Source organism: Anolis carolinensis, chromosome 3, assembly GCF_035594765.1.
Source record: "Anolis carolinensis isolate JA03-04 chromosome 3, rAnoCar3.1.pri, whole genome shotgun sequence".
Classification (NCBI taxonomy): Eukaryota; Metazoa; Chordata; class Lepidosauria; order Squamata; family Dactyloidae; genus Anolis; species Anolis carolinensis.
In genome coordinates, this window is record NC_085843.1 from 902235 (window position 1) to 929873 (window position 27639).

Below are 27639 nucleotides of genomic sequence, written 5' to 3' on the forward strand. Positions count from 1 at the left end.
AGAGGGAGGGGGCGGGGCCGGAAGGGAGGCAGGCAGAGAAGAAGAGAGAAGGGCGGGAGGGAGGGAGGGCTCCTGGCCACGCCCCCTTCCCGGCTTCCTAGGAGAGGGAGGGAGGGAGGGGTGACGTCATTGCGGAGGCCCCGCCCCCAGCTGAGTGGGCGGGAGGAGGAGCCGGGAGCGGCGGGGGCGGGGCCTGCTTGGTTTGGAACCTTGCGTGTCATTCAAAGGGTCTGGAGAACAAGAATCCCCATGAGGAGCGGCTGAAAGAGCCGGGCATGTTGAGCCTGCAGAAGAGAGAGAAGGCTGAGAGCAGACATGATGAAAGCCATGTCTAAATACGTGTGGTGGGGGGATCAAGCTTCCTTTCTGCTGCCCCAACCTCCCCCAGTGTTCAAGGCTGGCTGTGTGGGGTCTTTGTGCCACGTTTGGTCCACGTCCCTTGTCTTTTGGGTTTATTGATTTATTAACAGTATTTATATCCCGCCCTTCTTTCTCACCCCGAAGGGGACTCAGGGCGGATTACAATGAACACATATATGGCAAACATTCAATGCCAACAGACAAACAACATACAGTAGAGACAGACACAGAGGCATTTTTAACATCTTTCCAGCTTCACGATTCCGGCCACAGGGGGAGCTGTTGCTTCACCATCCAGTAGTGGCTGTACTTCCTCATTCCTTTCCTCGTGTTTTGCTGGCAGTTTTATGGTGTTGTAAATTAGCCTCCCCGCATAAAGCGTCCCTAAATTTCCCTAATTGACAGGTGCAACTGTCTTTCGGGGTTGCATAGGTCAACAGCAAGCCAGGGCTATTAAAGGTCAGAGGCTTAACCCGACCCGGGCTTCGAACTCATGACCTCTCGGTCAGTAGTGATTTAGAGCAGGTGGTTACAGCTGCGCCACAGCCTGGCAGAAGGGAAGTCACAAGCACCACTTGGGGGTGCAAAGCACATGATTTCAGGTTTTTCCTCTGCTAAGAAGGAAATACTGTATATACTCGAGTATAAGCCTAGTTTTTCAGCTCTTTTTTAAAGGCTGAAAAGCCCCCCCCCCCTCGGCTTATACTCTGGTGAGGGTCCTGGTTGGCTTATATTTGGGTCCACAGCCCCTCAGGTAGGACCATTATTTATTTATTATTTATTTACAGTATTTATATTCCGCCCTTCTTTCTCACCCCGAAGGGGACTCAGGGCGGATTACAATGAACACATATATGGCAAACATTCAATGCCAACAGACAAACAACATTCAGTTTTAGACAGACACAGAGGCATTTTAACATCTTTCCAGCTTCACGATTTCCGGCCACAGGGGGAGCTGTTGCTTCACCGTCCATTGGTGGCTGTTCTTCCTCATTCTTTTCCTCGTGAGCAGTTTTATGGTGTTGTAGATTAGTTAAATTAGCCTCCCGCATAAAGCGTACCTTAAATTTTCCCTACTTGACAGATGCAACTGTCTTTCGGGGCTGCATAGGTCAACAGCAAGCCGGGGCTATTTTTTTTTTTTTATAGTTGGAGGCTTAACCCGACCCAGGCTTCGAACTCATGACCTCTCGGTCAGTAGTGATTTATAGCAGCTGGTTACTAGCCAGCTGCGCCACAGCCCGGCCCCATGTTGGGTCTTTGTGCCACGTTTGGTCCAGGTCCGTTGTCTTTTGGGTTTATTTATTTATTTATTTACAGTATTTATATTCCGCCCTTCTTTCTCACCCCGAAGAGGACTCAGGGCGGATCACATTGTACACATACAGGCAAACATTCAATGCCCATATAACAGGGGTCCCCAAACTTTTTAAACGGGGGGCCAGTTCACAATCCTTCGGACCATTGGAGATCCGGACTATAGTTGGCCACCAAGCAATAATAATAATTATTACTAATAATAATATTAATTATTATTATTGTTATTATTCAAAGACTCTGGCAGAAACCAGTGCAGGTGGTCCCGGTGGTGATGGGCACACTGGGTGCCATACCGAAAGATCTCAGCCGGCATTTGGAAACAATAGACACTGACAAAATTACGATCTGCCAACTGCAAAAGGCCACCCTACTGGGATCTGCAGCATCATCCGAAAATACATCACACAGTCCTAGACACTTGGGAAGTGTTCGACTTGTGATTTTGTGAAATGAAATCCAGCATATCTAACTTGTTTGCTGTGTCATAATAATAATAATAATAATAAAGAAGGTTGGAAGAGACCCTTTGGGCCATTTAGTTCAACCCCCTTCTGCCTTTGTGCACCGAAAGCACAAGCAAAGCACCCCTGACAGATGGCCACCCAGCCTCAATGTTAATAATAATAATAATAATAATAATAATAATAATAATAATAATAATAATAAAGAGGGTTGGAAGAGACCCCTTGGGCCATTTAGTTCAACCCCCTTCTGCCTTTGTGCACCGAAAGCACAAGCAAAGCACCCCTGACAGATGGCCACCCAGCCTCAATGTTAATAATAATAATAATAATAATAATAATAATAATAATAATGAAGGTTGGAAGAGACCCTTTGGGCCATTGAGTCCAACCCCCTTCTGCCTTTGTGCACCGAAAGCACAAGCAAAGCACCCCTGACAGATGGCCACCCAGCCTCAATGTTAATAATAATAATAATAATAATAATAATAATAATAATAATAATAATGAAGGTTGGAAGAGACCCTTTGGGCCATTGAGTCCAACCCCCTTCTGCCTTTGTGCACCGAAAGCACAAGCAAAGCACCCCTGACAGATGGCCACCCAGCCTCAATGTTAATAATAATAATAATAATAATAATAATAATAATAATAATAATAATGAAGGTTGGAAGAGACCCTTTGGGCCATTGAGTCCAACCCCCTTCTGCCTTTGTGCACCGAAAGCACAAGCAAAGCACCCCTGACAGATGGCCACCCAGCCTCAATGTTAATAATAATAATAATAATAATAATAATAATAATAATAATAATAATAATAAAGAGGGTTGGAAGAGACCCCTTGGGCCATTTAGTTCAACCCCCTTCTGCCTTTGTGCACCGAAAGCACAAGCAAAGCACCCCTGACAGATGGCCACCCAGCCTCAATGTTAATAATAATAATAATAATAATAATAATAATAATAATAAAGAGGGTTGGAAGAGACCCTTTGGGCCATTTTGTCCAACACCCCTTTGTGATATTTTAGTGGTAAATTTGTAAATACAGTACAGTAGAATCTCACTTATCCAACATAAATGGGCCGTCAGAATGTTGGATAAGCAAATATGTTGGATAATAAGGAGGCATTAAGGAAAAGCCTATTAAACATCAAATTAGGTTATGATTTTACAAATGAAACACCAAAACATCATGTTATACAACAAATTTGGCAGAAAAAGTAGTTCAATACACAGTAATGCTATGTAGTAATTACTGTATTTACGAATTTAGCACCAAAATATCACGATATATTGAAAACATTGACTACCAAAATGTGTTGGATAATCCAGAACGTTGGATAAGCGAGTGTTGGATAAGTGAGACTCTACTGTAAATACTACATAGCATTACTGTGCATGGAACTACTTTTCTGTCAAATTTGTTGTATTATATGATGTTTTGGTGCTTAATTTGTATAACGATTACCTAATTTGATGTTTAATCGGCTTTTCCTGAATCCCTTCTTATTATCCAACATATTCACTTATCCAACGTTCTGCCGGCCTGTTTATGAGACTCTACTGCATATTGATAATCTTATATTATCTGCTCAGAACTGGATTATATGAGGCCCTGTAAAGATGTCATGATCATTGTGTTTTATTCATGATTGCTATGTTTAGGTTGACTGTTTAAGGTTATATATTTCAGCTATTCTTATACAGAAGCTGGGAGCCTCTAAGGCATGGCCAGGAAAAGGGGCGTGGCTTCACCTTGCTGGTGGAAGCCTTAGAATTCAAATTCAGCAGTTGCAATTGGGCAGTTGGAGTTTGTCGGTTGAGCAGAGCAGTTGGTTCTATTCAGTGGGAAAGGAGTGTGATCGGAAAAAAGAGATTGTGGGAGGAAGTTGAGCAGCTAGAGAGTTTTAGCGGAGAAGGGCTAAAATTAAAGTTGCTGAGCCTTTAGTAGGAATAACTAAAGAGCTGAGGTTACATCCCTAAGTCATAGAAGGACTAGGGTTAACCAGTTAAACTCCCCAGTCCAAGTTTGATCGGGTACAGATCAATTAAGTTCAAGAAGGACAATATTCCTAACTGAAAGAAACAAGTCTTATAAAGCTAATACCATACTAAGCTCAGTGAAACGATTGAAAAGTCTTGCAACACTTACTGTACAGAAGTAACATCGTTCAACTTAAGTTATAACATTCTTGCAACCATCAAGCTTTGTACTATAAATAAACAAGTTACTGTTTCTTGAAATGTTGCTTATTATTTGAGCAAAGCATCTTTCAAAGGTGGTGGCAGCGACAACATAGAAAAGTGAAATACATAGAGGTAGAAGGTGAACCCTTCGCATTTTGGTGGCAGCGGTGGGATCCAAAAAGGTTCCATCCCTGTCATCACATAAGTCTTCACAGGCCCCTTCTTCACAGCTGTATAAAATGCACACTGAAGTGGATTATATGGCAGTGTGGAGTCAAGATAATCCAGTGCAAAGCAGATAATATAAGATTATAAATGGGTTATATAGCTGTTTGGAAGGACCTTGAGTCTACACTGCCATATAATCCAGTGCAAATTAGATAATCTGTGGAAGAGGCCTGAGGCCTAAGTCTGCCTGTCCCCCGGGCTGAGTTGGTTGCTAGGAGACCAAGTGGGCAGAGATTAGTCCTCTAACTGGCAGCAATTGGATAAAAACAATTATTCCTTTCCCTCTAATTAGGACTTTATTTTTCTTTTCTTTTTGTTGTATCAACCTAGAGGCATGGATGAGGGGTTGTGTTGTCAAATTTCGAGGTTGGGGGGCCTGTAGTTTTGTTGTTTTGTTGGTCGCTGTGATGCCATCACTCATTTATATAGATAGATCTTTATCATATTAAGTCATATTCCATTGGTTTAGGTCAGGGGTCCCCAAACTTTTTAAACAGGGGGCCAGTTCACAATCCTTTGGACCGTTGGAGGGCCGGACTATAGTTGGCCACCGAGCAATAAATAAATAAATAATAATAACAGCAATAATAATAAAAAAGAGGGTTGGAAGAGACCCTTTGGGCCATTGAGCCCAATCCTCTTCTGCCTCCCCTTGTGCACCAAAAGCACAAGCAAAGCACCCCTGACAGATGGCCACCCAGCCTCAATGTTAATAATAATAATAATAATAATAATAATAATAATAATAATAATAATAATAATAATAATGGTTGGAAAAGACCCCTTGGGCCATTGAGTCCAACCCCCTTATGTCCTTGTGCCATGGGGGCCAGATAAATGACTTCGATGGGCCGCATCCGGCCCCCGGGCCTTAGTTTGGGGACCCCTGGTTTAGGTAGTGAAATGCATATTTGTGTTTTCGCAGGCGGTTTATTCCTGCAGGATCCCAAGACAGAAATAGGTCTTATTTTCAGGGGATGTCTTATTTTTCCATGAAGAAGAGCTCACATTTATAACAACAAAATGAACATTTATTATATACTGTAAAGTAGTTGTCATCACAAACCAGCATAACCAGACAAACTGTGAATCCTATCAAGAATTTCTTGTTACTACCAATATTTCCATGCACGACACTCTATGGTACCTCTTGCAATTTAGGTTTCACAAGGTTTCCACGCTGATTTCTCTCTATTCTAGTTTCAATGTAGTCGTGAATGATGAATAATATAATATACTATAATAATAATATGATAATATAATAATAATATAATGATATACAATATATTAATGAGATAATATAATATAGGATATAATAATAACAGAAAATGATAATAATATGGTATTAATAGGATAATATAATAATGGGATATAATAACAGAATAGCATAATAATATAATAATAATAGGATAATAGAATAGAATAATAGAATGGAATAGAATGATATAAAATATATTAATAGGATAATATAAAATGGAATATAATAATAACAGAATAATAATGTAATAATAATCGGATAATATAATAGAATAATAGAATGGAATAGAATGATATAAAATATATTAATAGGATAATATAAAATGGAATATAATAATAAAACACAACATGCTAATAATAATAAAATAATAATATGATAATATAATAGAATAATAGTATAGAATATAATGATATAAAATATATTAATAGGATAATATAAAATGGAATATAATAATAACAGAATAATAATATAATAATATGAAAATATAATAGAATAATAATATAATAATAATAATAATAGAAAAATATAATATAATGATATAAAATATATTAATAGGATAATATAATAATGGGATATAATAATAGTAACAGAATATGATGATAATAATATGGTAATAGAATAATAGTATAAAATAATCAGTTTCATGGCATAGGATAGGAATAAGGATGAGAGGAGATGCTAGTTGCTATAATAGTTGCTAGGTCTTACTTTCAGGGGAGGCCTTATATTTGGCAATCCCCCCAAAACCCTGCTAGGTCTTATTCTTTGGGGAGGTCTTATTTTCGGGGAAACACGGTAGTTTCCTCATTTCCTGATGTCTTGAAGGTATTCTTCGACAGAAACTTTAGATCCATCATTGAGCCTTCTACAGATTGACATCCTGATGCCTTTGGATTCATCCAGTTGGGACAGTCTGTATGCCATCATCCTTTGCCAATTCCTTATCACGTGGCATTTCAAGTGGTGATTTTTTAAAACCTTATCTCATATGTAGGATCTTTGAAACACAAGTACCACATCTGAAGGCAGGTCTCTTTGTTTGGCCAGATAGGACTCCCAGTGATGTCTCCAGTCCAGCTCCCAGATAAAATCTTTGTGAGGAATTTCCAAAATAACTTAATAATAATAACTTTATTTTTGTATCCCACCTCTATATTCCCGAAGGGACTCAGGGCAGCTAACACGGGGCCAAAAATCTATGTGCAGCCTTCAGTGGGATGCTGAAGGGGATAATAATAATAATAATAATAATAATAATAATAATAATAATAATAATAATAATAATAATTTTATTCTTGTACCCCGCCCCATCTCCCCGAAGGGACTCGGGGTGGCTCACATGGGGCCTTGCCCAACATCACAATATAAAATCAAAACAAAAACACAAATTTACAACAATAAATCAAGGGGATGTGGGCATGGAGCAGTGACCTAAAGAATGAGGAATAGGTCCGGGCTGTGGCGCAGCTGGTTAGTAACCAGCTGCAATAAATCACTACTGACCAAGAGGTCATGAATAGGAAGCCAGCCCGGGTCGGAGTGAGCTCCCGACCATTAATAGCCTAGCTCATTGTTGACCTAAGCAAATCAAAAGACAGTTGCATCTGTCGAGTAAAAAAATTAGGTTCACCTTGCTATTGACACCAAGCCACACACAGAAGATAGTCTTTTTGTCAGGGTATTGTGTTTTGTGAAATGTTAAAATCAATCTGGGTATTAGAAATGCCTTATGTGTTAGTTTTTCGGCAAGGCATTTCAGCAGTTATGGAGTTAATGAGTGTCTGCCATGATTGACGTATCACAGGACCAATGGGGTCAAGTTTTTTTTGACCGGGACTTTTCTTTCTTGTCCTGTGGAATGCAGAGGAGTTTTTCCAGAGCAGTGTGTGTGTGTGTGCATGGGTCGCTTCGGCAAGAGCACTCATGGTGGAAGGACTGATTTGCTCTATTTGTATATAGTCATGTAAATAAAGATATATTGCCGTTGGATTACCAACCGAACCCTCGTCTGCTGGAGTGTGTTTGTCCAGTGCTGTTTTTCCACACGGGGAGACAGTCTGGAGAAGGAGGTGAAGACCGGGATGGTGAATTTTTGGATTTCACTCTGCTACCCATCATCCCCTGACACTTTTGTAGTTTTATTGAGCAAAAGCAGTATATCTATATATATAAAAGAGTGATGGAATCAGGGCACCGGACAAAACAACAAAACTACAGGCACCCCAACCTCGAAATTTGACAACACAACCCATCATCCACGGCTCTAGGTTGAGACAACAAAAAGAAAAGAAAAATAAAGTCCTAATTAGAGAGAGAGCAATAATTGTTTTTATCCAATTGCTGCCAGTTAGAGGGATAAGCTCCGCCCACTTGGTCTCCTAGCAACCTACTCAGCCCAGGGGACAGGCAGACTTAGGCCTCAGGCCTCTTCCACACTGCCTATAAGATACAGATTATCTGATTTTAACTAGATTATATGGCAGTGTAGACTCAAGGCCCTTTCACACAGCTATATTACCCATTTATAATCTTACTAGCTGTGCCCGGCCACGCATTGCTCTATGCTTCTATTATTATTATTATTATTATTATTATTATTATTATTATTATTATTATCATCATCATCATCATCATCATCATCATTATGTAGAGGCTGGATGGCCATCTGTCAGGAGTGTTTGGATTGTGTCCTCCTGCATGGTAGAAGGAATACCACCACTACCTCAACAATTTCTCACCAACACCACCAGACAATGCCACAGCAACGCGTGGCTGGGCACAGCTAGTATATATAGAATATATCAAAGCAGGCAAAAATATAGTTCCAAAAGTAGTTGTAAAATAGAGTCAATAAATCCAATGGTCCATAGGCAAGAAACAAGCGTCTGTTCCCAAAGATACAATAGTCCACAGTTTACTAGGATTCACGAGCAGGAGAACTTCCAAAGCTTGAAGAGATAGACCATCCACTCTGATGAAGCGAGAATTTGCTTTGACAGAGATTCATCTCCCAACACACAGTTTTAAAAGCAACCCAAAAAGGCATTTCTCTTCCCTTCAGAGGCCTCCTGTTTTCCAGCTAATCTCAGGCTACGGCGAGGCATTCCTTTCCATTGCAAACGATCTGCCTGAGATAGCAATGGAGCTCTGTCAAGGCCAAACAGTTCATTACCTTGCAACTGAACAGGAACCTGAGACAAATCAAGCTCATTATTTCCCATGGGAATGTCTCCCTGGTTTTCATCTGTGACGGGCTGGTTCAGGAGTTCATCCACAGGCTGCGCTTCTTGCACTTCTGAACCAGCCTGTGTGACTCCATGATTCCCCATCCCCATGACATCATCCTGGAATTCATCTTGTATCCCATCCTCTGACTCCTACATCTGTAACCCAAAATCCCCTTCCTCATCTTCACTCTGGCACTGCGGCTGAGTCACAACAGCCTTCTGGGGAGGATGAGAGAGATACAGAAGTACCATCGGGGCAGAAGAGGACGAGGCACTGACACAAACAGTCACGGGGTCCGCATGTGACTCATGAGCCAAGTGTTGTGCAGGTCCGCTCTAGAAGAACACTCCTGCTTAAGAAACATCCCTCTTCCACTGTCAGGACCCAGGCTGCAGAGCACCAATAACCTTACACAGAGGCCAGTCTCTATCTAATATCTTTATTAAAGAAATATATAAAATCAATAAAAACAAGTGAAGAATATAGTTCAGAAGCAGACCTTTCAGATGAGGTCAAATATAGTCCAGAAATGTATTGTCCAATATAAGATATTAGAGTTCAAAGTTTTAATCCACTTGACCGAAACACACACTTTGCCAAGCAATAGTGTGGGGAAATAACAGAGTCTTTAATGTCCAATGAAGCTTGACAACAAGGCTGGAAATAAACTTGATTCTTGACTAGATCCGTGACTGGGGACAAGATGAACATGAAGCATGAACAGAGTCCGTGGTAAAACCGTGAGACAGGGCAAGGCTTGAAGCTTGATCCGGGAAGCAAGGAACTGGGATTACGAAGTCCACACACGATCTCTCTCCTGAAGGTGATCAATTGACTCCGCAAAGAATCCCTCGCGCCAAACACCTATATTGGGTCTCGGGACACATTTTGTAATTTTTTTTTCATGGATATGATTACTCGTTAATTTATAATCCATAATTAATGGGAATTGTTTTGGAGCTTTGCAGTTGTATGCAAAATTGTTGTTGGGTAAAATAAAGGCACTGTACTTTGTGTGTGCTAAATACAGTAGAACTTTGACTTAAGAGCATCCCAACTTAAGAGTATTTTGAATAAAGAGCCATTGCTCGGCCTAGGATTTGCTTTGATATAAGAGCAGCATTTTGATTTAAGAGCTAGCACAAGAGGGAATGCTAGTGCAAGATTGCAGGGCTTTAGGGCTTCATGCTGTCTCCCTTGTTGGAAATAGCAACCTTCTTGCAGCCTCCACTAGTAATTTGTTTTATATATGACTAGCTTGGGGACTCGGTGGTGCCCGGGTCATTTGAGAATGGTATTATTTGTCTTTCAATGTTATGCATTCTGTTTGGAGTGGGTGAACTACAATTCCCAGAATCGTGGGTCAATCCTCCCCAAACCCTGCCAGTATGAAAAGTTGGCCATTTTGGGGCCTGTGTCCCAAGTGTGGTCCAGATCTGTCGTTGGCTGGTCATCGCCCGGCCGCAGTGCTCTCTGGATGGGGGTGAAGTACTACAACTCCCAGAGTCCTGGGGCAATTTCCCTGAAACATCTTCAGTATCCACAGCAGGCAATATTCAGTCTGTGTGCCAAGTTTGGTCTAGATTCGTCATTGGCTGAGTTCAGTGGTCTTTGGATGGAGGTGAACTACAACTCCCACAATCAAGGCCCCTTCTCACAAATACCTGCAGTATGTTCAGAAGGTCATGAGGCTTCTCTGTGTGAAGTGTGGTCCCGATCCATTGTCGGTGGGGGTCAGTGTTTATCTGGCTGCAGGTGAACTATAACTCCCTTTCCCCCAAACTTGTGCAATATGTTGTATTGGTTATAGGGGCTCTGTGTGCCAAGTGTGATGCTCATTCATTGCAGGTGAACTATAAATCCCAGTACCTACTACTCCCAGATGTCCAGGCCAATTCCCCTCCAAACCCACCAGTATTCAAATCTGGGCATATCGGGGATGCAGTGCAAGTGTGGTCTATCAGAGCGGCTTTGCTAGGCACACGCAGCAGAAGTAGCAGACGATGAAGCTCTGGATAAATGATGACACTGCAGTCTTCAGTTTTCTATCAAAATGTTTACTTACAAACGGAATCCTCACAAGACAATACACAGCTCTCACGCAGGCACACACGGGAAGGGGCAGAGATAGGAAGTAGAGGGCTATTTATCTCATCCTCTGCTGTCTGATGCAATACAAGCTTAACCCTTTACACACTGGTATAGTAAGCTGTATATGATGCAATCACAGTGTATGATGCAATCTCCAGTACACATTGCACACATGACTCAATTACATTTAAACAACTCTATATACAATCATCCTCACTTCAACATGGTCCAGACCCATTATTGTTTGGGTTCATAGTGCGTTCTGGGTGTAGGTGAACTACAACTCCTCTAAATTACCCAGTAGGAGTCACAGGGCTCTGATTTGATGCAGGTGAACTACAACTTCCACCATGTGGAGTCAATCCCAAAACTCCTCCAGTAAGTTTAGTTGGAGCTCAGTTCTGCTCTGTTTGTTATGCAGAGAGATTGGAAAGGGCAGTGGGCGGGGCCATGCAAATTCCACACCAATGGAGAACCCTGGGATGCCTGCCTGTGGTGGAGGAAAAGGTAAAATCTAGGATGAAATAGTCCCCAAACGAAAGCCTTCCTTGGGTGAGGGGCCGTAGTGTTGGGAAGGACATTGGCAGGGGCTGGGCTGCATGTTCATGGCGCTCGCTGTAACCGCAATGTCAGTGGAAAAGAGTGACTTGGTGGCTCCTCAGCACTGGGAACGGGAGCCTGTCTGTGGAGGCCGGAGGCTGTTTGTCTGAGCAGACACCTGTGCCACATACACACATACGGGTTTTCACTTTTATTATGGATTTAGAGTAGATAGATTAGATAGATTAGATTTAGATTTAGATAAGATTAGATTCTGTTTGCTTACAGTATTGTATGTGTGTTTTTGGAATGCAGCTTTCCCTTTATGTTTCTTGAGATTGTGAGAAACCACGTGACCAGATCTGGGACTGCTCTGAGCTCAGACTCCATTTCAGAAGACAAGACAGACTCCATTCGACTATGGACTGTTAAGAGCAAACTCATGTCGCTGTTGATTGTAAGAGAGATGCCCTGTGCTATCTGCACAGAGAAACTACCGTATATACTTGAGTATAAGCCGACCCGAATATAAGCCGAGGCACCTAATTTTACCACAAAAAAAACCTGGGAAAACATTGACTCCAGTATAAGCCGAGGGTGGTAAATTTCAGAAATAAAAATAGATACCAATAAAATGACATTAATTGAGGCATCAGTAGGTTAAATGTTATGTTATATTTACATAAAGCTCAAATTTAAGATAAGACTGTCCAACTCTGATCCAATCATTATTCTCATCTTCTTCAATGTCAATGTGCTTATGTATCCTTTTAATAATAATAGAGTAAAATAATACATGTAATAATAATAATAATAAATACAGGAAAATAATACATGTAATAATAAATAGAGTAAAATAATAAATGCAATAATAATATCAGAGTGAAATAATAAATGTATAATTAATAATAATAAAAATAGAGTAAAATAAATGTAATAGTAGCAACAATAATAGAGAAAAATAATACAGTAGAGTCTCACTTATCCAACACTCACTTATCCAATGTTCTGGATTATCCAACGCATTTTTGTAGTCAGTGTTTTCAATATATTGTGATATTTTGGTGCTAAATTCGTAAATACAGTAATTACAACATAGCATTACTGCGTATTGAACTACTTTTTCTGTCAAATTTGTTGTATAACATGATGTTTTGGTGATTAATTTGTAAAATCATAACCTAATTTGATGTTTAATAGGCTTTTCCTTAATGCCTCCTTATTATCCAACATATTCGCTTATCCAACGTTCTGCCGGCCCATTTACGTTGGATAAGCGAGACTCTTCTGTAAATGTAATAATACCAATAATAATAGAGAAAAATAATAAATGTACCATATATTCCCGACTATAAGCTGTCCCAAATATAAGCCAACCAGAACCCTCACCCGAGTATAAGCCAAGGGGGGCTTTTTCAGTCTTAAAAAAAGGGCTGAAAAACTAGGCTTATACTCGAGTATATACAGTACTTCAAATCCTATCTGTAACTGGATTGACAAGTTATGTACCTGTATGCTGAATACATGAAGGTTGTGAGTAAACCAAATATGTTACTTTTAACAAAGTCTACTTTATTTTTGTCTCTTGAGAGCATGATATAGAAACAAGATGTTTTATGGGAGGTGAGACTTTTAGGGCACTGAAGAAAACACTTCTGAAACTCTCCTGTGTTTGTGCATTAGCATAATTTCGGTTCCTAACAGATCAGAGACAACCAGGGCCGGGATGTGGTGCAGTTGGTTAGTAGCCATCTGCAATAAATCACTATGGACCAAGAGGTCATGAGTTCGAAGCCAGCCCGGGTCGGATTGAGTGCCCGACCATTATAAATAGCCCAGCTCTTTGTTGACCTAAGCAACCCAAAAGATAGTTGCATTTATCAAGTAGGAAATTTAGGTACCGGTTATGCGGGGAGGCTAATTTAACTAATTTACAACACCATAAAAATTGTCCAGCAGTGTGTGGAAAGGAATGAGGAAGCAATCCATCAAGGACTAGGTGTCACAGTGGATGATGAAGCAGCAGTTACCCCTGTGGCCGGAATCTAGCATACCCTCATGAAGCCGGAAGCTGGAAAATATTAAATTGCTTCTGTGTCTTTATGTCTGTCGGCATGTTGTATGGCATTGAATGTTTGCCATGTATATGTACATTGTGATCCACCCTGAGTCCCCTTCGGGGTGAGAGGGCGAAATATAAATACTGTAAATTAAATAAATAAATAAACCAGTTTATCAGTCTAACAACTGGAAACCAAATTGCCGTGCGTAAGTACATGTGGATATAGACCACTGAAGAGAAGATTTTACTCAAATGGGTTTTTGGCTCTTCTCTGGAAGATTATACTTCTACCAAAGGTTATGATTTTCAAATGGTTGCGAATGCCATTATTCTCCAAAAGGTATGGAGATTTCGGTTTTCCGAAAGGTTATGATCTCTAAAAAGTCGTGTCTTTCCAAAAATCCTTTGCTCTTGTCTGTTTTGAGGAATTTAGTTGATCTGATATTTTTCCCCCCTTGGTCTGTTTGGTTTCATGAAGAGAGAGGGAGAGAAAGAGCAAGTGGCAAAGATATTAGAAGTCACACAGGAAAAGGAGAAGAAAATGGCCATTTTGTGTGCTACAGGCATGTGAGGTAAGGGGTGTTTTGAAAGCTATGAATCCTCCTCGATGTGAATTCTAGTTTTGAACTTTCAGAGAAGTTCTTTCCACACTCCAAGCATTTACAGAGTTACTCCCCAGTGTGAGTCCTCTGATGTCTATGTAGACTTCCATTCTGGGTGAAGGTCTGACCACACTCCGGGCATTTATATGGTTTCTCCCCGGTGTGAGTCCTTTGATGCGAACGTAGGCTTCCACTCTCGGTGAAGCTCTGTCCACACTCCAGGCACATATAGGGTTTCACCCCAGAGTGAGTCCTTTGATGTGAACGTAAACTTCCACTCTCAGTGAAGCTCTGTCCACACTCCAGGCATTTAAAGGGTTTCTCCCCAGTGTGGGTCATCTTATGTCTGCGTAGACCTCCACTCACAGTGAAGCTCTGTCCGCATTCCAGGCATGTATAGGGTTTCTCCCCAGTGTGAGTCCTTTGATGTGAACGTAGACCAGAACCGTAAGTGAAGCTCTGCCCACACTCAAGGCATGTATAGGGTTTTTCCCCAGTGTGAGTCCTTTGATGTGAATGTAGACCAGAACCGTAAGTGAAGCTCTGCCCACACTCCAGGCATGTATAGGGTTTCTCCCCAGTGTGAGTCCTTTGATGTGAATGTAGATTTTGACTCTCGGAGAAACTCATTCCACACTCTTGGCATGTATAGGGTTTCTCTCCAGTGTGAGTCCTTTGATGTGAACGTAGACTTGCACTATAAGTGAAACCCTGTCCACACTCAAGGCATGTATAGGGTTTTTCCCCAGTGTGAGTCCGTTGATGTGAATGTAGACTCAAACTACGAGTGAAACACTTTCCACACTCCAGGCATATATAGGGTTTCTCTCCTGTATGAGTCCTTCGATGTTTATGAAGACTTCCATTCTGAGTGAAACTCTGCCCACACTCCAGGCATGTATAGGGTTTCTCCCCAGTGTGAGTCCTTTGATGTGAATGTAGATTTTGACTCTCGGAGAAACTCATTCCACACTCTTGGCATGTATAGGGTTTCTCTCCAGTGTGAGTCCTTTGATGTGAACGTAGACTTGCACTATAAGTGAAACCCTGTCCACACTCAACGCATTTATAGGGTTTCTCCCCAGTGTGAGTCTTGTGATGTGAATGTACACCTGAACTATGACTGAAACTTTGTCCACACTCGAGGCATTTATAAGGTTTCTCTCCAGTGTGAGTCCTTTGATGTGAATGTAGAGTTCCACTCTGAGAGAAGCTCTGCCCACATTCAAGGCATGTGTAGGGTTTCTCCCCTGTGTGAGTCCTTTGATGTGAATCTAGAGCTCCTCTCTGAGTGAAGCTCTTTCCACACTCCAGGCATTTATCCAGTTTCTCCCCAGTGTGAGTCCTTTGATGTGATTGCAGATGGCCACTCTGAGTAAAGCTCTTTCCACACTCTAGGCATGTATAGGGTTTTTCCCCAGTGTGAGTCCTTTGATGCACACATAGACTTGAACTCTTAGCAAAGCTTTGGCCGCACTCCAGGCATTTATAGGGTTTCTGCCCTGTATGAGTCCTTTGATGTGAATGTAGACCAGAACTATAAGCGAAGTTCTGTCCACACTCCGGGCATGTATAAGGTTTCTCCCCAGTGTGAGTCCTTTGATGCAAACGTAGACTTGAGATATGAGTGAAGCTCTTTCCACACTCCAGGCATTTATACGGTTTCTCCCCAGTGTGAGTCCTCTGATGTGAATGTAGAGCTGAACTGTGAGTGAAGCTCTGTCCACACTCCAGGCAGGTATAGGGATTCTCTTCAGTGTAAGTTCTTTCATGTTGGTGAAGATGATCGCTCCAAGTGAAATTCTTCCCAAACTCCGGGCACTGAGATGCTTTCTCCTCCATGTCAACAGTGATATGGATATTTGACTCTTCCATTTTCCTTTCTTATCTGTAATTGAGGTCAAGTATTCAGCAAGATCATCACCTTAAGAGGATTTCTTCTTTCTATATTATTGGTTTTCTTATTGCATCCAAGTGTTGGCTTCACAGAATCCTCATTTCCCTGGTCAAGAAAGAAGCAAAAGATCAAGAATGAAAATGAGAAACCTTCTTTAGCTGCAAGATTTCCCTCCTTTCCCTTCATTTGTCATGTTGAAAACGGAAACACCAAGAAATGCAGACATTGGGGTCTCAAACACATACAGTAGAGTCTCACTTATCCAACATAAACGGGCCAGCAGAACATTGGATAAGCAAAAATATTGGATAATAAGGAGGGATTAAGAAGAAAAAAAGCCCATTAAACACAAAATTACATTATGATTTTACAAATTAAGCACCAAAACATCCTGTTTTACAACAAATTGACAGAAAAAGCAGTTCAATACACAGTAATGTCATGTAGTAATTACTGCATTTACGAATTTAGCACCAAAACATTGCAACATTTTCTACAAAAACATTGACTACTAAAAGGCAGACTGCCTTGGATAATACAGAACATTGGATAAGTGAAGCTTGTATAAGTGAGACTCTACTATACATAGATACCAACAAACGCAACCACTGGTTCTTAAAAAAGAAGGAAATCAATTTAGAAAGAAAGAAGAAAAGACGAAAAGAAGGGAGTATGAAAAGAATGAGTCAGAAGAAAGAAAGAAAGATGAAGTCCTTCCAATATTGGAACATCACATTGATTTCATTGGGTGGAACACAAACGTGGCCTAAGGGAAGAGAAGGCAGGCAGAACAGAATGGTTCCTTCCAATACCAAAGAGCGTCATTCACTGGATAATTTATTTATTTTATTTACATCACTTTTACCCCGCCTTTCTCTCCGAGGAGACTCAAAGCGGATAATGGGTTTCCCTGAATTACCAGGTTGTGATCAATGCTGAGGGACACAAAGAGTACTGGGCTGCCTACCATCCCACGATGGGTTCCTGGTCTGCTTCTTGAGCATCCCAAATTAGACGCCTGCTGCCACCAAATTTCCTGTCTTTTCCCAAAGTAACCCTGCCTCTCCACCCGTCTAATTCAAACCACCACTGAGTCTTGTTGGGATGTTCACAAAACGAGTCTCTGGTGAACCAAGTCCCTCTGGGCCATTCACTCCCTCGGCTGAGCCCCAGGATGGGATGCAAAGACAAGCACAGCTCCACCCACAATGCCATTCTCCTGCCAACCTCTTTCACCTCCGAACCAGGATGAAGAACTTGATGAAGCCTTCTGTCAGCAGCTGACCAAACAGGCACAAAGAAGAGATATAGTAGTCATGGGTGACTTCAACTATCCCGATATCTGCTGGAAAACAAACTCGGCCAAGAGCACAAAGTCCAACAAATTCCTCACTTGCCTTGCAGACAATTTTATGGTCCAGAAGGTAGAAGAGGCAACAAGGGGATCAGCAACTCTTGATCTAATCTTAACAAATGTGGAAGACTTGATCAATAAAGTAGAAGTCGTCGGATCCTTAGGGGCAAGTGACCATGTGCTCCTGCAGTTTGTGATACAATGGAAGGCTGAAACTAAGACAAGTCAAACACACATTCTGGACTTTAAGAGAGCTGACTTCCAAAAAATGAAGGAATTACTGAGTGGCATTCCATGGACGCCAATATTAAAAGACAAGGGAGTTAAGGATGGATGGGAGTTTTTTAAAAGTGAAATACTCAAGGCGCAAATGCAAACAATGCCAACAAAGAAAAAAAAAATGACACGTGCGAAGAAGCCAGAATGGATGTCCAAAGAACTTCTAACCGGGCTAAGATTCAAAAGAGACATGCACAAGAAGTGGAAAAGGGGAGAAATCACCAAAGAAGAATTCAAATGTAGGGAAAAGGTTTGCAAGGCTAAAGCGCAAAATGAGCTCAGGCTTGCCAGGGACATAAAAAACAACAAAAAAGGTTTTTTTGCTTACGTTGGTAGAAAAAGGAAGAAAAAGGAGGCGATAGGGCCTCTGCGAGGAGAAGATGGGGTGATGGTGACAGGGGACAGGGAAAAGGCAGAACTGCTTAATGCCTTCTTTGCCTCGGTCTTCTCACAAAAAGAAAGCCATCTTCAACCTCAGCAACACGGAATGGACGAAGGATTGGGGGAAATCCAACCCCAAATAGGCAAACAAGTTGTCCAGGAACACTTGGCCTCTCTAAACGAATTCAAGTCCCCAGGGCCAGATCAGCTACACCCAAGAGTACTGAAGGAACTAGCGGAAGTTATTTCAGAACCACTGGCAATTATCTTCGAGAGTTCTTGGAGAACGGGAGAAGTCCCAGCAGATTGGAGGAGGGCGAATGTGGTCCCTATCTTCAAGAAGGGAAAAAAGAACGACGCAAACAATTACCGTCCGGTCAGCCTCACATCAATACCAGGCAAAATTCTGGAAAAGATCATTAAGGAAGTGGTCTGCGAACACTTAGAAACAAATGCGGTCATTGCTAATAGTCAACACGGATTTACCAAAAACAAGTCATGCCAGACTCATCTGATCTCTTTTTTCGATAGAGTTACGAGTTGGGTCGATACAGGGAATGCTGTGGATGTAGCGTACCTGGATTTCAGTAAGGCCTTCGACAAAGTCCCCCACGACCTTCTGGCAAACAAACTAGTAAAATGTGGGCTAGACAAAACTACGGTTAGGTGGATCTGTAATTGGCTAAGCGAACGAACCCAAAGGGTGCTCACCAATGCGTCGTCTTCATCTTGGAAAGAAGTCACGAGTGGAGTGCTGCAGGGCTCCGTCCTGGGCCCGGTTCTGTTCAACATCTTTATTAACGACTTAGACGAAGGGTCAGAAGGCACGATCATCAAGTTTGCAGACGACACAAAACTGGGAGGGAGAGCCAACACTCCAGAAGACAGGAGCAGAATTCAAAATGATCTTGACAGACTAGAGAGATGGGCCGAAACTAACAAAATGAAGTTCAACAGGGACAAATGCAAGATACTTCACTTCGGCAGAAAAAATGGAAATCAAAGATACAGAATGGGGGACGATGCCTGGCTTGACAGCAGTGTGTGCGAAAAAGACCTTGGAGTCCTCGTGGGGAACAAGTTAAACATGAGCCAACAATGTGATGCGGCAGCTAAAAAAGCCAATGGGATTCTGTCCTGCATCAATAGGGGAATAACGTCTAGATCCAGGGAAGTCCTGCTCCCCCTTATTCTATTCTGCCTTGGTCAGACCACACCTGGAATCACACTGTGTCCAATTTTGGGCACCACAGTTGAAGGGAGATGTTGACAAGCTGGAAAGCGTCCAGAGGAGGGCGACTAAAATGATGAAGGGTCTGGAGAACAAGCCCTATGAGGAGCGGCTTAAAGAGCTGGGCATGTTTAGCCTGCAGAAGAGAAGGCTGAGAGGAGACATGATAGCCATGTACAAATATGTGAGGGGAAGTCATAGGGAGGAGGGAGGGAGCTTGTTTTCTGCTGCCCTGGAGACTAGGACGCAAGGGAACAATGGCTTCAAACTACAGGAAAGGAAGGAGATTCCACCTGAACATCAGGAAGAACTTCCTCACAGTGAGAAGGGCTGTTCGACAGTGGAACTCTCTCCCCCGGGCTGTGGTGGAGGCTCCTTCTTTGGAGGCTTTGAAGCAGAGGCTGGATGGCCATCTGTCGGGGGTGCTTTGAATGTGATTTCCTGCTTCTTGGCAGAAAGGAGTTGGACTGGATGGCCCATGAGGTCTCTTCCAACTCTACGATTCTAGAATTCTATGATGTTTGCCCACTTCCCCCTTTTCTTTCTTTTCCTGTGTTTGTTGTGGTCATCTCTGAGCAGTTAGACTCAATGTAACCCTCTCTGGGGGAGATTCCACCAAAAATCAGCAGAGTAGCAAAAGCAAAGCTTTCAAATGCAGCATTTACCTACACGGGGTGAGCAAAGAGAAGCCTTTGTCTATTTAGGATTGCAATGGAGTGCAGAGTCTCAGTAAAAGTTCAAAAAGTATTTATTCAGGTAAAAAGAACTCCATTGTAGATAGAAAGGCTTGGGAGCTGTCTAGTCTATTCTAGACTGGTTTCTAAGGAAAAATAAGAAAGGAAAAATAACAAACATCTAAATAGTTACATCTTGCCAGGAGAGACAGCACAATGCTTCTTGTTAGAACAAAGGGAGAGAACCAAAATGGTTCCAACCTCATGGTTGCTTATTGGGGCCATAAAAGACATTCTGACCAATGAGAAGTTAGCGTCCCTAGAGATTCACATTTCTACTAACTTCAAAGAAAGGTATATGACGTGAACAGGACAGAGTGAAACACAGTAGAGCCTATCTAGGCATGCTTTGGAAACAGGGAAAGGATTCCCTCAATCTAACTCTATCATCTATCTGACTACATCTAGACTTGAGTAGTCCAGGGTGATTCCGGCCCAGTTTTATTGTGTTTTAGCGTATTGTTTATTGCTTGTTGTTTATACTGTTTTAATTGTTTTTAATTTGCCTTTTGTTTTGTATTGTTATATTGTGTGTTGAGGCCTTGGCCTTTGTAAGCCGCATCGAGTCCTTCGGGAGATGCTAGCGGGGTACAAATAAAGTTTAATAATAATAATAATAATTCCCAACATTTTTCCTGCCAACCTCTTTCACCTTTTCCCACTTCCCCCTTTTCTTTCTTGTCCTGTGTCCAGGGGACGATCTTCAGCAGCTGAAGGACAGCTGGCAAATCAAGCTTTTCATACAGGATCCTAGGAATGTCTTTGCAGTGACCAACGCAATAAGAATAATCTATACACATAATAAAAGTGAAAATCTGTATGTGTGTATGTGGCGGAGGTGTCCACTTACAGAGACAGCCTCCCACCTCCACAAATAGCTTTAACCCACAGTGGTGAGGAGCCACCAAAAGCACGCCCTTCACCGACATTTCAGGTTATAGCGAGCGCCATGAACATGTGGCCCAGACCCTGTCGATGTCCTCCCCAAAAACGATGTCCTCCCCAAAAACCACCACCCAAGGAATGCTTTCATTCGGGGACCATTTAATCCTAGATTTTATGTGTTTCCTCCACCGCAGGCAGGCATCCCAGAGTTTCTTACTCTCTCCATTGGTGTGGAATTTGCATGACCCCGCCCACCGCCTCTCCCTTAACCCTTTCCTACTTTTTTCAATTGTCTGCATAAAAAACACAGCAGAACTGAGCAGCAACTACACATACTGGAAGTATTTGGGGATTGACTTCACATGATGGAAATTGTAGTTCACCCTGCATCAGATACCCAAGTTTCCCCGGTGTCAGCAGTATCCATGGGCCCTGATTCTTCCCCAGGCATCTCCGGTGCCCGTGCCCAGGCAGTGCCCACTTCTGCAGCCACCAGCATCCATTTCTTCCACAGACCCCCATCTGAATCCTCCTCAAAGACTCCCCATCGAGGTCCCTAATTCTCTTTCTGGTGCAATATCGCTGCCTTGCAGCGTTTTAATTTTTGTATACTTTTTATCATGTTTTAATTGTTTTAATTGGCTAGCTGTTCCCAGCCACGCATTGCTGTGGCAAAGTGGTGGTGGTATTGGTTAAAAATTGTTGTGAAATTTTTATTTGACGTTATTTGTATTTTTTAATTAATTTTATGGTAACTTATCTTTTTATTTATTATATTTTATTATTTTCTGTTATTATAGTATTTTATTGTATTAATTTTTAGTGTTTTTAATTATTTTTATTGTATTATTTGTATTTATTTTATTTTTATTCTTTCATTATTATTTGTGTTTTTATTATTTTATTATTTGTATGTATTATATTTTATTATTTGATTATATTATTTTTATTTATTTATTTTTATTGTATTATTTTATTTTTATTTGTTTTTTGTATTTATTTTATTATTTTTGTTTCTCTTTGTATTGACTTGCTCAGAGTTCTGTGGTCTGCCTGGTCTTGTTCCAAATGTATTCTCCCCTGATGTTTCGCCTCCATGTATGGCAAGCATCCTCAGAGGTTATGAAATGTGTTGTAACGAAAGCAAGTGGCGACAGGGGACAGGGAAAAGGCAGAACTACTTAATGCCTTCTTTGCCTCGGTCTTCTCAGAAAAAGAAAGCCATCTTCAACCTCAGCAACACGGAATGGACGAAGGATTGGGGGAAATCCAACCCCAAATAGGGAAACAAGTTGTCCAGGAACACCTGGCCTCTCTAAACGAATTCAAGTCCCCAGGGCCAGATCAGCTACACCCAAGAGTACTGAAGGAACTAGCGGAAGTTATTTCAGAACCACTGGCAATTATCTTCGAGAGTTCTTGGAGAACGGGAGAAGTCCCAGCAGATTGGAGGAGGGCGAATGTGGTCCCTATCTTCAAGAAGGGAAAAAAGAACGACCCAAACAATTACCGTCCGGTCAGCCTCACATCAATACCAGGCAAAATTCTCGAAAAGATCATTAAGGAAGTGGTCTGCGAACACTTAGAAACAAATGCGGTCATTGCTAATAGTCAACACGGATTTACCAAAAACAAGTCATGCCAGACTAATCTGATCTCTTTTTTCGATAGAGTTACGAGTTGGGTCGATACAGGGAATGCTGTGGATGTAGCGTACCTGGATTTCAGTAAGGCCTTCGACAAAGTCCCCCACGACCTTCTGGCAAACAAACTAGTAAAATGTGGGCTAGACAAAACTACGGTTAGGTGGATCTGTCATTGGCTAAGCGAACAAACCCAAAGGGTGATTCTCACCAATGCGTCGTCTTCATCATGGAAAGAAGTGACAAGTGGAGTGCCGCAGGGCTCCGTCCTGGGCCCGGTTCTGTTCAGGATCTTTATTAACGACTTAGACGAAGGGTTAGAAGGCACGATCATCAAGTTTGCAGACGACACAAAACTGGGAGGGAGAGCCAACACTCCAGAAGACAGGAGCAGAATTCAAAATGATCTTGACAGACTAGAGAGATGGGCCGAAACTCACAAAATGAAGTTCAACAGGGACAAATGCAAGATACTTCATTTCGGCAGAAAAAATGGAAATCAAAGATACAGAATGGGGGACGCCTGGCTTGACAGCAGTGTGTGCGAAAAAGACCTTGGAGTCCTCGTGGGGAACAAGTTAAACATGAGCCAACAATGTGATGCGGCAGCTAAAAAAGCCAACGGGATTCTGTCCTGCATCAATAGGGGAATAACGTCTAGATCCAGGGAAGTCCTGCCCCCCCTTATTCTATTCTGCCTTGGTTAGACCACTTTACCTGGAATCACACTGTGTCCAATTTTGGGCACCACAGTTGAAGGGAGAGGTTGACAAGCTGGAAAGCGTCCAGAGGAGGGCGACTAAAATGATGAAGGGTCTGGAGAACAAGCCCTATGAGGAGCGGCTTAAAGAGCTGGGCATGTTTAGCCTGCAGAAGAGAAGGCTGAGAGGAGACATGAGAGCCATGTACAAACACGTGAGGGGAAGTCATAGGGAGGAGGGAGGGGGCTTCCTTTCTGCTGCCCTGCAGACTAGGACACGGAACAACGGCTTCAAACTACAGGAAAGGAAGGAGATTCCACCTGAACATCAGGAAGAACTTCCTCACTGTGAGAAGGGCTGTTCGGCAGTGGAACTCTCTCCCCCGGACTGTGGTGGAGGCTCCTTCTTTGGAGGCTTTTAAGCAGAGGCTGGATGGCCATCTGTCAGGGGTGCTTTGAATGCGATTTCCTGCTTCTTAGCAGGGGGTTGGACTGGATGGCCCATGTGGTCTCTTCCAACTCTACTATTCTATGATTCTAAGTGGGGTTTATATATCTGCGGAATGACCAGGGTGGAAGAAAGAACTGTTGTCTGCTTTAGGCAAGTGTGAATGTTGGAATTGGCATTGAATAGCCTTGTAGCTTCAAAGCCTGGATGGTTCCTGCCTGCCTGGAATGAACAAAATGTGGCTCCCAGTATTAAAAAAAATCTGTGAAATCAGGACAGTGAACTAAAGAACGGCACTGAGCAATCAGGGAATTCCAGACATGATGTCCTGAGGGCCAGCTAACATCTCCCAACAAAGGATTCCTCTCTGAAGCAGGAAGCAGGCAGGCCTTGAAGGTGTCCAAGTGGAACATTCACAGTCGCCTGAAACAGATAGGAGTGTCCCATCCTGGATATCATTGGTGAGATAGAAATAAACATCCCACTTGTCTGTTTTCAAACAGATCTCATAATCTCTGATGATGCCTGTCATAGACATGGATGGCCGTTTGGCAGCAGAGAGGGTCGAGAGGGAATGGGATGTTTAATTGGCTTTTCCTGAATCCCTTCTTATTATCCAACATATTCAGTTATCCAATGTTCTGCCAGGGTGTTTATGTTGGATAAGTGAGACTCCACTGTATATCATATATTATCTGCTTATAACTGGATTATATGAAGCTCCTTCTACAGAGCTGAATAAAATGCACACTGAAGTGGATTATATGGCAGTGTGGACTCAAGATAATCCAGTTCAAAGCAGATAATATAAGATTATAAATGGGTTATATAGCTGTGTGGAAGGGCCTTGAGTCTACAATGCCATATAATCCAGTGCAAATTAGATAACCTGTATTTTATAGGCAGTGTGGAAGAGAGAGAGAGAGGCCTGAGTAGGTTGCTAGGAGACCAAGTGGGCAGAGCTTAGTCTTCTAACTGGCAGCAATTGGCTAAAGACAATTATTCCTCTCCCTCTAATTAGGACTTTATTTTTCTTTTCTTTTTGTTGTCGGAACGTAGAGGCAAGGATGGTGGATTGTGCTGCCAAATTTCTAGGTTCTGGGGCTTGTACTTTTGTTGTTTAGTGGCAGGGGAGGGCACCATTACTCTTTTATATATATAGATTTGTTGCTGGCCCTCGTGGCAGAATGTAAGCCCCTTTGAGACCCCTCGGGGAGAAGGGCGGGGTATAAATGCATGTAATAAATAAATAAATAAATAAATAGAAGCAGAGAATGGAGGGAAGAAGGGAGGGAATGTAGGAAGGAAGGGAAGAGAAGGAAGGAGGGAATGAAAGGAAAAGGAAGGAAGACTAGAAGGAAGGGAAGAAGGGAAGGAATGATTTCCACTCTCAGTGAAGCTCTGTCCACATTACAGGCATGTATAGGGTTTCTCCCCAGTGTGAGTCCTTTGATGTTTCCATAGACTTCCACTCTCAGTGAAGCTCTTTCCACACTCAAGGCATTTATAGGGTTTCTCCCCAGTGTGAGTCCTTTGATGTTTACGTAGACTTCCACTCTGAGTGAAGCTCTGTCCACACTCAAGGCATGAATAGGGTTTCTCCCCAGTGTGAGTCCTTTGATGTGAACGTAGACTTCCACTGTAAGTGAAGCTCTTTCCACACTCCAGGCATGAATAGGGTTTCTCCCCGGTGTGAGTCCTTTGATGTTGACGTAAACTTCCACTGTAAGTGAAGGTCTGTCCACACTCTAGGCATTTAAATGGTTTTTCCCCAGTGTGAGTCCTTTGATGTGAACATAGACTTGAACTCCGAGTGAAGCTCTGTCCACATTCCAGGCATGTATAGGGTTTCTCCCCAGTGTGAATCCTTTGATGTGAATATAGATGTCCACTATTAGTGAAGCTCTTTCCGCACTTCAGGCATGTATAGGGTTTTTCCCCAGTGTGAGTCATTTGATGTTTACGTAGACTTCCACTCTCAGTGAAGCTCTTTCCACACTCCAGGCATGTATAGGGTTTCTCCCCAGTGTGAGTCCTTTGATGTGAACGTAGATTTTCACTAGCAGTGTAGCTCTTTCCGCACTTCAGGCATGTATAGGGTTTCTCCCCAGTGTGAGTCCTTTGATGTTTACGTAGATGTCCACTCTGAGTGAAGCTCTTTCCACACTCCACGCATGTATAGGGTTTCTCCCCAGTGTGAGTCCTTTGATGTGAACGTAAAACTGAAATCTGAGTGAAGCTCTGTCCACATTCCAGGCATGTATAGGGTTTCTCCCCAGTGTGAGTCCTTTGATGATTACGTAGATGTCCCCTCTGAGCAAAGCTCTGTCCACACTCCAGGCATGTATAGGGTTTCTCCCCAGTGTGAGTCCTTTGATGTGAACGTAGATTTTCTCTAGCAGTGCAGCTCTTTCCGCACTTCAGGCATGTATAGGGTTTCTCCCCAGTGTGAGTCCTTTGATGTTTACGTAGATGTCCACTCTGAGTGAAGCTCTTTCCACACTCCACGCATGTATAGGGTTTCTCCCCAGTGTGAGTCCTCTGATGTCTACGTAGAACTTTGGCCTCAGTGAAGCTCTTTCCACACTCCAGACATTTATGGGGTTTCTCCCCAGTGTGAGTCCTTTGATGTGAATGTAGACCTGAACTGCGGGTGAAGCTCTGTCCACTGGCTAAGCATGCATAAGGTTCCTCCGCCATATCAACAGTAATAAGGGTGTTTAATTGTAATATAGATACTTGGCTTTTCTTTTTCTTTCTTTCTTATCTTTGAGGCCAAGAATTCTGCAAGATCATCACCTTGAGAGGATTTCTTCTTCCTATATTATTGGTCTCTTTATTGCATTCAAGATGTGGCTTTCTAGAATCCTTTTACCTAGTTAAAAAAGAAACAAGTGATTAATATTACTACTACTACTACTACTACTACTACTATTATTATTATTACTATTATTATTATTATATTGATTTATACTCTGCTTTATCTCCCCTCAGGGAGTCTCAAAGCAGCTGAAAATTAAACATCAGCATACAATTTAAAATATACAAATATGCAAACATTAAAAACCTTCTTCTTTAAAAGCCTGCCTGAATAAAAAGGTTTTAGCCCACTGCTGGAAGGACAACAGGGAGAGGTCCATTTTGGTTTCCTTGAGGAGGGAGTTCCAGAGTCGAGGGGCAGTCACTGAAAAGACCTTCTCTCTCGTTCCCACCAACCAAGCTTGAGATGGAGGTGGGACTAAGGGAAGTGGAGATCTCACTGCGCAGGCAGGTCCGTATAAGGGGATGTGGTTGGCCATGTAGCCTGGACCTGAACCATCCTGGGCTTTAAAGGTCATCACCAGCACTTTGAATTGTGCCCAGAAAGAGACTGGCAGCCAGGGGAGCTGTTGCAACAGGGGGGGTTGTCCGCTCCCCAGTTAGCAACCTGGCTGCAGCTCTCTGGACCAGCTGAAGCTTTCAAGCACTCTTCAGGGGCCGCCCTACATAGAGCACATTATAGTAATCCAGATGGGATGTAACTAAGACATGGACCACCGTGGCTAGATCTGGCTTCTCAAGGAATGGACGCAGTTGGCGCACAAGTTTTAATTGTACAAGCCCCCCGCCCCCAAGCCACTTGAGCCTCTAGGTTCAGTGATGAGGACCCCCAAATTGTGAACCTGTGTCTTCAGAGGGAGTGTGACCCCATCCAACACAGGCTAGATCCCTATTCCCTGATCTGACCAGGAGCACCTCTGACTTGTC

The 27639-nt window shown here is 42.4% G+C and overlaps 1 protein-coding gene across 2 annotated transcripts; it reads right to left on the reverse strand.

The window, feature by feature from the left end:
* Window positions 1-11086: 11086 nt before the first annotated feature.
* Window positions 11087-26765, reverse strand: LOC100560094 (zinc finger protein 135). 2 transcript variants are annotated; one of them, XM_062977045.1, is made up of 3 exons: window positions 25359-26765; window positions 15783-16040; window positions 11087-15614 (listed from the first exon to the last, which is right to left on the reverse strand). In XM_062977045.1, the coding sequence occupies exons 1-3, from the start codon at window positions 26590-26592 to the stop codon at window positions 14407-14409; spliced, it is 2700 nt and encodes an 899-aa protein (XP_062833115.1). In that variant the 5' UTR covers window positions 26593-26765; the 3' UTR covers window positions 11087-14406. The 2 variants fall into 2 exon arrangements, with proteins under 2 accessions (XP_062833115.1, XP_062833114.1); XM_062977044.1 differs by lacking the exons at window positions 11087-15614; window positions 15783-16040 and adding an exon at window positions 16050-16342 and having other exon boundaries at window positions 25307-26765.
* Between the last annotated feature and the right edge of the window lie 874 nt (window positions 26766-27639).

Bases quoted from the DNA above. Each gene is read 5' to 3' on its own strand.
- LOC100560094 (XM_062977045.1), bottom strand. From the start codon at position 26,592: ATGGCGGAGGAACCTTATGCATGCTTAGCCAGTGGACAGAGCTTCACC. The intron at 16,041-25,358 runs GTCTATGGAAAC...CTCACAGTTCAG, and splicing joins GAGCTTCACTGAGAGTGGAA to CTCTACATTCACATCAGAGG. The intron at 15,615-15,782 runs GTGTGCATCAAA...GAGGAGCTCTAG, and splicing joins TGCTAAGAGTTCAAGTCTAT to ATTCACATCAAAGGACTCAC.